Source organism: Hordeum vulgare, chromosome 1H (genome assembly GCF_904849725.1).
Source record: "Hordeum vulgare subsp. vulgare chromosome 1H, MorexV3_pseudomolecules_assembly, whole genome shotgun sequence".
Classification (NCBI taxonomy): Eukaryota; Viridiplantae; Streptophyta; class Magnoliopsida; order Poales; family Poaceae; genus Hordeum; species Hordeum vulgare.
The window spans coordinates 490520050-490531393 of NC_058518.1; the positions used below are offsets into that span (position 1 = coordinate 490520050).

Consider the following 11344-nt stretch of genomic DNA (forward strand, 5'->3'; position numbering starts at 1 on the left):
CCGAGCACATCATAAACCTTTATGATTTGTTCATGTTAGGTATAGTTGTACAATATTTAAAAAAATCTTGTTGTTTCTTTTAGGGGTAAACAACTCTCATATTCATTCTTCCTTAGAAAGAAAGTTTTCCTTTGTTTTTGTTGTTTATTTTTTATCAGGTAACGTGACAAATATAATTATTTCTGTCTTAGAAAGAAACTTGCTTAAAAAAAATCCTTCTTTGAGGTACGATGAGACTTGTTCTCCTTGGATATGACCAAATATATTACGTGCTTACATATATTCCAGATGGATTCCATTGCAATTATAAAATATGTCATTTTCCTGTTGAGGACAAAAACATCCTCTATGTTACATAGAGAAAGAGATGAAGATGTGTACGAGTGTCAATATTTGTAATTACTCGCCATGTTTGCAAATTCGTTTCGAATAAAGTCAAAGTGTACAATTCCGAATCCCACCACAAAATGTATGTACGCTTGTACATGATGTAATCAGCGAGCATGTTAGATAAATGACTTATTAGCATTGCCAAGCATTGGGCGGGTCATTCCAGGCGAATGGATTACATTAAAGACGACTTTTCAACAAATTATATGAGCGATGAGTTCATTTTTTTATCAAGTTATTTTTTCTTTTGTTAGGACAGAAAAGTAAATGTATTGATTGGTTGCTTCAAGAATTAATGATGAACATAGTGATGTATGAGTTGCATGCCCAACAATGGAAATTATATTTTTATTTCCTGATCATGCATGACTTCTAGTTGTATGTAACAATATGGCAAACACTTAGGAGATTTGAGATCTGCCTTCTTGACTCTGGGACGCCACGGGCAGCGCATGCCTTCTCCTCCTTGATGGCGATGGTGGACCGACACAAACACATGACGGAGGGGAACAAGGCAGAGAGCGCGACGGTCGTCGAGGGACTCCTCCCTGACGGTCCGCGAAGAAGTATGATGTGAATGAGAGACGGAGCCATGGCGAAGGTGACATGTACACCATCCATTTTTAAAAGAGAGTGCTGCAATGTGAAATGTCCTGCTATGAAAAACGAAGCGAAAAGGGGAGGTTTGATAGGAAAAGTGAAGGGTGTGTCGTGGAATGGGGTCTTTGAGTTGGGACCGCTGCTGAGAATACCATGACGGATAGCCTGAACATCCACATTTCTCCTTTCATATGGTCTTAATTTGGGGTCTTGGACTGTCTAGACGGTTGAATTCTAGACGGTTGAAGCATGAGCGGCTGTTTCTGAAATGCTCGGACCTGTGAGGAAGAAATAAACTTTAACCACAAAAACAACCTTAATTATTTTTAATTCATTTGCATATATTATAACCTGTAGCAATGCAGAAATATTTTACTAGTTGTGCTATAACTGTGTTCAACACGGACCAAGATGTAGGTGTAGTGCTTAAGAGCATCTCCAACACGCGTTTAAAAAGTGCTCCGCGTGTTAAATTTTTTGTTTTTTGAGTGCCGGACAACTACAATTGACGGTGCAAAATAATGCGTGCTCTAAAAACTTCTGGACGCGCGCTGAAAAGCATTATCGCTCGTAGCATATTTTGTGCGTCGGCTTGCGCGCGCAGCAAACTCTATGCTGCTGTCGGTGGGGTTGCTGGATTGGGTTGGATTGAATGCTCCACTAGCGCGCCTCCGTTGAAGATACTTCAGTCTTCGCGTTTTAAAAATTCTACAGTGACGTGCTAAATTTTTTATTGGACGTAATATTTATATGTCGCTGTTGGAGATGCTCTAACACAAAGACCATATCGTTTAAACATTTATTTTATTCTGAAATGGCCGCTATCAAACATGCCTGGTTCAATCAGTCGTTCATACAGTGCAGCATGTAGGAGTACTTTTGTGGTGGGAAACATTGCGGACCACGCCTGCCAACTTCTTCACGTGCCGTGACCAAGCTCACGCAGCTTCCGCGCGGCGAGCCCGGGCCTGCCACCGGCGGTCCACGTCCGACAAGAACCGGGCGAGCGCCGCGCGCGACGACCCGCCGTCGCTCCAGGCCGCCCCCGCGGCCTCCTGGTGCTGCGCCGCCCGCGCCCTGAGCTCCCTGCCCTCCTCGGACTCCAGGACCAGCCTCACCTTCCGCTCCACCTCGGCGGCCTCCACCAGCCCCCGCTGCCACCCCATCATCTCCGCGGCGAGCCCCATCTCCCCCACCATCAGCAGCTTGTTCATCTTCTGCTCCGTGTGGAGCGGCCAGCAGAGCATCGGCACGCCCGCCGCCACTCCCTCCAGCACCGAGTTCCACCCGCAGTGCGTCACGAACGTGCCGGTGGCCGTGTGGCGGAGCACCTCGGCCTGCGGCGCCCACTGCTTGACGACGAGCCCGTGGCCGCTGGTGCGTTCCAGGAACCCGTCCGGCAGGAGCGCGTCGAGGTCCGGGTCGCCGCCGTGGGGCGCTCGCACGACCCACAAGAACCGGTGGCCCGACTTCTCCAGGCCGGCGGCGATCTCCTTGAGCTGCTCCGCCGAGTGGTTCGCTACGCCGGTGCTCCCGAAGCAGAGGAACACGACGCTGCGGTCCGGCTGCGCGTCAAGCCAGGCGAGGCAGCCGTGCCGTTCTTTCGCCTCGCCCTCGATGCCGCCGAGGAATGGCCCGAGTCCGACGCAGTACACCGGAGGCATGACTCGGCCGGCGGGGAGGCACCGAGGGTCCCTGAGAGCGGCCACCGCGCGAGCCTCCAACGACTCGAACGTGTTCACCAGGATGCCATGGGTGTCCGGGACCCGTGACAGGGAGGTCATCATCGTCTTGTACGTGTCGCTCTCCGGGTCCTCGAGCACCTCGGCGAACAGGTGAGAAGCCGGAACGGGCGGAAGGCCAAGGAACTCGACAGGTGCGTCGCCTAGCTCCCTGAAGCTTGTCCGGTTCCCCTCGCCGAGAACATAAGGAAGCTGGGCCAAGGTCGCGAGGGCGGCGGCGCCGGAGGTGAACATGACGTAGCCGGGGATTCCGAGCGTGTTGGTGACGCCGAGCGCCTGAGAGGACAGCGAGTCGACGACCACGGCGTGGACGCGCGCGGAGGAGCAGAGGAAGTCGTGGAGGCGGTCGTTGTAGCGGAGCACGAGCTGGGAGTAGCTGGCGAGGAACTGCGGGCCGGGGGCTAGCCTGGGCGGGTCCTCCACAGGCGGGAGCGTGTGGAAGTGGACGGACGGCATGGCGGCGGCCACGCGGCCGACGGCGGCCGCGAACTCTGTGTTCCCCGTGACGGCGGGGTCGATGATCATCGCGACGGATACGGCGTAGCCGTGCTCGAGGAGGGAGCCGGCGAGCCGCATCATGGGGACGAAGTGGCTCACGGCGAGGCCGGGGTACAGAACCACCGTCTTCTCCATCTGCGTTGGTCTATTTTTTGGCGCGGGCAGTGGATGGATGCGTGGAGGCTCTGTGTGGAAACCTATTCATCCTTCCTTCTGATCGAGCCATGCGCCCAGGATTGGGATGGAAGCTTGTAGGTTGGCGTTGGTCCATACCAGTCTTTACTTTACTATAGTGCGTGTTTCGCTGGCCCTGTATGCAATTATTTTTCGGTTCGCATGTCGAAAGACATAAAGTATCAAGGTGTTTCACTGGAACTAGACTAAAAAAATATTTTTTAGTCCCATGTAACCAAATGAGAAGGACTTTTTGTAAAGGAACTAGAAAAAGACTCTACTGAAGAAACTTTTTTATTTACTTCCTGGGACTAGAAAAAGTCTAGTCTCGGCAAAAACAACACCCCCTTAGTACTCACCAAGGAATTCATTAACCTACTGCACAAAATATACAAGTACTCAAATCAGTACATAGACCAGTAGGAAACCAAATTATGCACGTATTTGTAAGGAAAATTCTGCTAAACCTTTTGGACAATCTTCTTCTTATGGAACATTGCTTGAATGGAGGCAAACCATCCAAGATCTAATATGTTCAGGTCAGGTGAATTAGGTGGTTGATATATCATCTTAATATCCCAACCACCCCTAGCTGCTTCCTGCATAAAGAGTCTATCATCTGGCAAAATGTGAGTCCTAGCGTTGTCCTGTTGTACGTAGATGGTGTTTCATCTACCGCTCTCAGACCACTTTTCCTTTATAGCTGGGAGTACATATTTCACTAAGTACTCACGACTTTTGTTCCTATCCACGCTATCAGCTGGCTTCATCTCCCATGTCCCCCTCAACCTATGGATATAAAAATATAGAGATTAATACAAATGAGCATGAATGAATTTAGTTGAACTTAGTAACATGAACAAATATCAACCTATTTTGACTTCTCTTCTTAGCTTGAACCCACTCTGTATAAGCCCAAACACCGATCTTTTCATCAAAAATACAAATTCCTTGAGCATCATACCTTGGTCTTGCCATTGCCGACAAGAACATGATTTTTTGAATGTGATTTTTGTGTTTACATTCACGGTGTGGTGCCTCCTCTCTATGACTCAAATACATGTTCTGGGTCTTGCGTGTGCGATAGAACCATTTCTCATCGATATGAACTACATCCATATCAGCCCTAAAGGTGGGACCATCGCGCATGCTACACGGCTCAAGATGCCTTAGGCAATACTCCACACGAGCCCTATTGTTTGCATCGGTCAAAGAAGGCTTCAGTTCGCTAGTTATTCGTCTAATTTTCTTCTCCTTCAGCCTAGAAAAATAACAAGAATATTTCACCAAATTCTTATGATCAAAATTTACAAGAATATCAAAGTACAACTCTCACCTTCGCCAAACAGTGGTTCTTGACATGCTCATATGTCCAACAACTTGTTCTAAAGTTGTTCTCTCTCCAGGTGGAATGGCTTCCAATGCATCTATGTTTAACTCAATCTTGTTCCTTCCAGATTTTAGCTTTTTATTGTTTTTCACCGAACTAATGCCACCACCTTTTTTAGCCTCCATCCATACCCTTTGCACTACCCTCCTAGGACACTTACAAATAAGTGCAACATCTTTAGAAATCCCACGCTTCAATCTATTACACACGCCATTACGCTCAAGGATCATTGCGTACATATGACGCTTGTCATTTGTGCGGTAGTGTCTTCTTGTTTGCCATAACATCTACATGTATTCGAACAAAATTGAGAGAAGCAACACTAAATATAGAGAATATTACTGCAATATGCTCTAGTTGTGCTTACTCAAATCGAGAGGTGTTTTTTTTGGATTTGTACAGGCTCTTTCCTAGGAGGGTACTCGTCAGCATGAGCAAAATTGGCGTTGTATCCCTTGCCTCGGTAGCCAATGTTACTTGCATTGTCATCTCCACCAATACCTTATCAAAATATAAATTAGAATACACTATATGAACCTGTAGGTGATCTACATGATCTACAACAACAAAAAAATCTGAGTTGTGACCTACATGGTCTACATGATCTGCAACACTATATGAACCTGTAGATGGACGTCTGCATGATCTACAAAAAAATCTGAGTTGTGACACAGGGAGAACAGGATCTAATTCGTGATGCACATGTAGGAAAACTAGATAAACAGAGGGAGTACATGATCTAGAAACATTAGGTTTTAGAGTTTACCTGTTGTGCTACCGAACAAACTCTCTCTGGTCCCTCCCACCACTTCCCGTCTCGCCCATGGCCGTCCCACCACTGCCCGTCTCGCCAATCGCCGTCCAGTTCGATGAACCGGCCTCATTTGGTGCCGGAGGGCGAGATGGACGTGGCAGCCCGACGCGACGCCGGGGCAAGACAGAAGGAGGAGGATCCCGTTAGAAGATGGCCGTGCCAATGGAGAAAGAGGGCTGCGGCGCGCGCCCGGACAAACCAAGGGGTGGAAGTCCTCCGGGCGGCGGCGATCTGCGCTGGAAGGCAACTCGTGAAAGCCCACGGAGGCCAAGAGGAGGAGGCCGGTGATATTGAGAACCTGGCTGCGGCGGCGCCATTGGAACGGGCGAGGTAGTGTTCCCGAGGAGAGAAGAACCGACTGCATCTGTTCCTGCTCCTCCATCGGGCAATCTATAAAACGACCAGATTTGGCACCGTTGATTTCGTTTTGGCAGCGAAATTTCCGTTTTGGAGGCGGGATCAACGGTGGGAGCTGTTTTGGCAGCGAATTTTTCTCTCCTTCGATGGCAGCGAGCGGGAAGAAAAGAGGGAAGGAGTGCGGGAAGAGGGGACATGCGCCGAACGCGATCCCAGTGGCCCCTCCACCAGTGCATGCACTGGTTATTAACTCGGCTGTGAGAACATCAAACGCTTATTTTTTTAGTTGATTAGGGGCATTAGCATCTACAACTGCTACATCTCACAACCAATCGGTGACTACCTTAGTCCCATAGATTTTCAAGCGTGACTTCTAAACCGTGACGGAGGAAGTACTACACATTACACTGATCTAGATGTCAGAAGGAAGCGTTCCTGCTCTTTCGAGAGGGAGCCGCGTGGTTATATATTAATCAAGATACACCGTGGCTTACAAGGCTTGAGCCGATCTTGAAAGATTTGGTTGTTACACAGAGTTGAAGATAACTATGTGAGAGAGAGGAGATAGAGTCTAATTAAGATTACATAGCAAATATCTCTATATGTCGAACACCCTGTTTTAATCTTAACTATTCTATATTAAGATTCCTCTTGAATTCTACAAATACTGATAAAGTTTTGATGAATTCGTCTGCTACTTAATATTTGGAAGAAATAAATCGTATGTCCCAATTTATTCTCTGCGACCCTTTCTCGCACAAAGTGAAAGTCAATTTTTATGTGTTTGGTTCTGCCATGAAAAACTGGTCTTGCAGAAAAATATGTGGCTCCCAAATTATCACACCACAAACATGACACATGATATTTCTTGATTCCCAACTCATTAAGAAGTGATTCTAACCAAATGATCTCAGCAATAGCATTGGCTAGGGACTTGTATTCAGCTTTTGTACTTGACCTGGACAAAGTGGCTTGTTTTCTCGCACTACAAGAAATGAGATTGGAACCAAAGAATACGGCAAACCTTTTACTTGAGTTCATGACATCACTACAACCTATCCAGTCAGCATGTGAGAAAGTACTAACCACAGTGGAGTTAGAACATTTGAACCGAAGGCCTAAGCTCACTGTATGTTTGATGTACCGTACAATCCTTCTAACAGTTGTCAAATGTACAGTAGTAGGAGCATGCAAATACTGATAGACCTAGCTTGTTAACAACAAAGGATATATCTGGCCTTGTCAATGTCAAGTATTGTAAAGCACCTACTACACTTTTGTATCTTGTGCTTTCTTCTTCCTTAAGTGGCTCTTCTTCAAAAGCTGAAAGTTTTTTTGAGGAGGACAATGGTGTGGCTGGAGGCTTACACACATAATGAATTTACGAGTCAGAAGTTCAATATCATATTTCTCTTGATTCAGTACTATGCATCTTCAATTTTCTTGACTTCAATGCCTATGAAGAAGCGTAGTTCACCAAGATCTTTCAAAGCAAATTCTAAACTGAGATCACACAAGAGGGCATTAGTAGCACTATGTGAACAACTTGCAACAATGATATCATAAACACTCTTATATTTTTTGTACGAAGGGAGTTCATACATAATAGTACAAGTTTTGTGTACTTTATGTTCAAATTCAATTTACTGCAATTCCTACAAATAAGAAAAGAGTCTTACAATAAGTATTATTGATTGTTTATGTTAGGCATAGTTGTATAATATTACCTTTTAATTTTATTGTTGGCTTTTAAAGGATAAACTATTCCCTAATTCCTTCTTCCTTAGGAAAAAATGTTTCTTACTTTTCTTATTTTAGACACCAATGCCCTTAATTCATTCTACCGTCGAATAACATATGGTTGTTTTATTTTCTCTCTAAATTTAGGGTAATACAAATGCCCTTAATTCATTCTACCTTAGAGTAACATATGTTTTTGTGCTTTTTTTTCATTTTCTTTCTTTTTGTAGACGTAGCTTGTTAACAGCAAAGGATATATCTGGCCTTGTCAATGTCAAGTATTGTAAAGCACCTACTACACTTTTGTATCTTGTGCTTTCTTCTTCCTTAAGTGGCTCTTCTTCAAAAGCTGAAAGTTTTTTTGAGAAGGACAATGGTGTGGCTGGAGGCTTACACACATAATGAATTTACGAGTCAGAAGTTCAGTAGCATATTTCTCTTGATTCAGTACTATGCATCTTCAATTTTCTTGACTTCAATGCCTATGAAGAAGCGTAGTTCACCAAGATGTATGGACTGAAACCTATACAGATTAAACCTATACAAAAAAATACTAAATTTCCTGGTGTATAGGCCGTCCCTCTGATTTCCAACCAAAATTGGCATGTGATATCGTAAGGTAATTTCTGCACTGTCCGTATGTGTATCAAAACCTGGGGTTGAACCTGCAAGCGATCACCATTCACCACGCATGGTTTGCTGCTTCAAGTATTAAGAGTGGCTTCCTGCCCAGCCTGAAGTAGCCCAACACCAAACACCAATCAATTAAAATCATCGTCCAATGCTAAAAAAGAAACCAAGGCCTGCTAGGTCGGCAGAGGAAAAATGTTTCGCTCTTCTTCTTGGTGGAAACTGGAGACGGAGACAGCTTTATCGCTCTAATGGCTCTCCTACGGCAAACCAGCAAATGAAACGCGCGCGGGTGCGGGAGAAACCCCCAGATCGACCAGCCGAGCAAACCCTGGGATCTCGTTCGAATCCGCACGAGTCCGGCCCCAGGTCCAAAACGTAAAGAAAGAAGAAAAACGCCCTCCAACTGCAGACGGGAGGAAGGAGACGAATAGGGATCCCACCCTCCGTCGAAGCCCCCCCGTTCAATCAACAACGCCCCAGAAACGAGCACGAATGGAAACGCTAGAAAAGGTTCCCAGGTTCCTATATATACCCTAGCAGAGGAAGACGAACGGCGATTCCCAGGTTCCAATCTAAAACCCCGGCCCGTCGCCCGCGCGCACCAAGATGACTACGTATACGCACAGGGGATCGACGACGGCACCGCACAACTACACGGAGAAATCACGGCTGCTTGCTTACCAGAGCGCGGCGGCCGGGCTGCAGTAAGACGAATGCCTAATACCGGCCGCCTTCCCTCTCCTCTCTCTGGACCGGCGACGGAGGAGACGAGAGACGAGCGCGTACGACACTATCCGAATCCGCAGGCTATAATGGCCTCACTTTGGTCATTGGGTTCGTCAGCGCGGTCGTAACCGCGTGGTCTCAAGGGCAGACGAGAATCCAAATTACTCTCTTTCCATTCCGGGCATACCCCACTAGTGGAAAACGGGCCTTTGGCCTGCACCCTTTAGTCCCGGCCTGCCTCTGGGTCGGGACTAAAGGCCCGGCCACGTCGCCCCAATTCCCAATGCCTCCCTCGAGGTTTTAGTCCCGGCCCGTAAGGAACCTTCAGTCCCGGTTCGTGTCCCAAACCGGGACTAAAAGGCTACGCGGTTGGCAGCCCGCATGTGCGCCACCTTTAGTCCCGGTTTGTGTCTCAAACTGGGACTAAAGTCCCCTGCCTATATATAGCACAACCCCCCTTTCCCCTCTTCCTTGCATTTTTCTTGGATGGAGGATTGTGGTTGGGTGCTTGCTCTCCACTTTTTTTGATGCACTAGAGGTGTTTGTTGAAATGTGTGTTAGAGCGATGCCGCTTCAGTTCACCGAACACAACTACGATATGAGATGCCTGAGCCACGCTTAAACCTCTTCCTCTTTATTTCTACTTATTCTAAAAGGTTAGCAACTATATTTCCTCGTTTAGACCGTGCGGTACTAATTTTTAGGATCGTGATTGTATTTGATATACTGTCGTATAACACAGATGAGCCATCCATGGATGTACGGTGATCGACGCACAGCCGCTTACAGAGAAGGCGTGCATTCTTTTCGAGATGCAGCTGATGCGAACAAGCATGGTGGTGGCTATATGTTTTGTCCATGTGTTGAATGTCGGAATGAGAAGGATTACACTTCCTCAAGAGTCATTCAGAGCCACCTGCTTCGGTCCGGTTTTATGTTGGGCTATAATGTTTGGACCAAGCACGGAGAAAGAGGGGTTATGATGGAAGACGACGATGAAGAAGAAGAGAACGATGATGATAACTACCGATCTATGTTCCCTAAGTATGCTGATACCGCAATGGAAGACAATGAAGAAGAAGATCAGGATGAAGAACGGGAACCAGATGAGCCCGCTGATGATCTTGGCTGGGTCATTTCTGATGCATGGTGAGGTTGCGACACAGAAAAGGAGAGGTTGCAGTTCGAGCAGATGTTACAGGACCACAACAAATTGTTGTACCCAACTTATGAAGATGGCCAGAAGAAGCTGGGTAGCACACTGGAATTGCTGAAGTGGAAGGCAGAGACCGGTGTGACTGACTCATCATTCGAAAAGTTGCTGGTACTGATGAAGAAGATGCTTCCAAGAAAGAACGAATTGCCCGCCAGCACATACGAAGCAAAGAAGCTTGTCTGCCCTCTAGGATTAGACGTGCAGAAGATACATGCATGCCCTAATGACTGCATCCTCTACCGCGGTGAGAAGTACGAGAATATGGATAAATGCCCGGTATGCACTGCATTGCGGTATAAGATCAGAAAAGATGACCCTGGTGATATTGAGGGCGAGCCACCCAGGAAGAGGGTTCCTGCCAAGGTGATGTGGTATGCTCCTATAATACCACGGTTGAAACGTCTGTTCAGAAATAAAGATCATGCGAAGTTGTTGCGATGGCACATGGAAGATCGTATGAAAGACGATAAGTTGAGGCACACCGCTGATGGTCGGCAGTGGAGAAAAATCGAGAGAGAGTTCCCGAGATTTGCAGCTGACGCAAGGAACTTATGGTTAGGTCTGAGTACACATGGCATGAATCCTTTTGGGGAGCAGAGTTGCAGTCACAGCACCTGGCCCGTTACTCTATATATCTACAACCTTCCTCCTTGGTTGTGCATGAAGCGGAAGTTCATTATGATGCCAGTGCTTATACAAGGTCCAAAGCAACCCAGCAACGATATTGATGTGTACCTAAGGCCATTAGTTGATGAACTTTTACCGCTGTGGGCCGAACCAGGTGTACGTGTGTGGGACGAGCACAAACAAGAGGAATTTGACCTTCGAGCGTTGCTTTTCGTAACCATCAATGATTGGCCTGCTCTTAGTAACATTTCAGGACAGTCAAACAAGGGATACAATGCATGCACGCACTGTTTGGATCAGACAGAAAGTATATATCTCGACAACTGTAGGAAGAATGTGTATCCGTACAATCATCGTTTTCTTCCGCCCAAGCATCCCTTAAAGAAAAAAGGCAAGCATTTCAATGGCAAGGCAGAACCCCGGGGGAAGCCTGTCAT

The 11344-nt window shown here is 46.8% G+C and overlaps 1 protein-coding gene across 1 annotated transcript; it reads right to left on the reverse strand.

Annotated features, from left to right (window-relative positions):
- Positions 1-1879: 1879 nt before the first annotated feature.
- On the reverse strand, positions 1880-3485 carry LOC123417891 (anthocyanidin 5,3-O-glucosyltransferase-like). The gene has a single exon (XM_045106931.1). It carries the CDS (start codon positions 3363-3365, stop codon positions 1929-1931), a length of 1437 nt encoding a protein of 478 aa, XP_044962866.1. The 5' UTR covers positions 3366-3485; the 3' UTR covers positions 1880-1928.
- Between the last annotated feature and the right edge of the window lie 7859 nt (positions 3486-11344).

Bases quoted from the DNA above. Each gene is read 5' to 3' on its own strand.
- LOC123417891 (XM_045106931.1), bottom strand. From the start codon at position 3,365: ATGGAGAAGACGGTGGTTCTGTACCCCGGCCTCGCCGTGAGCCACTTC.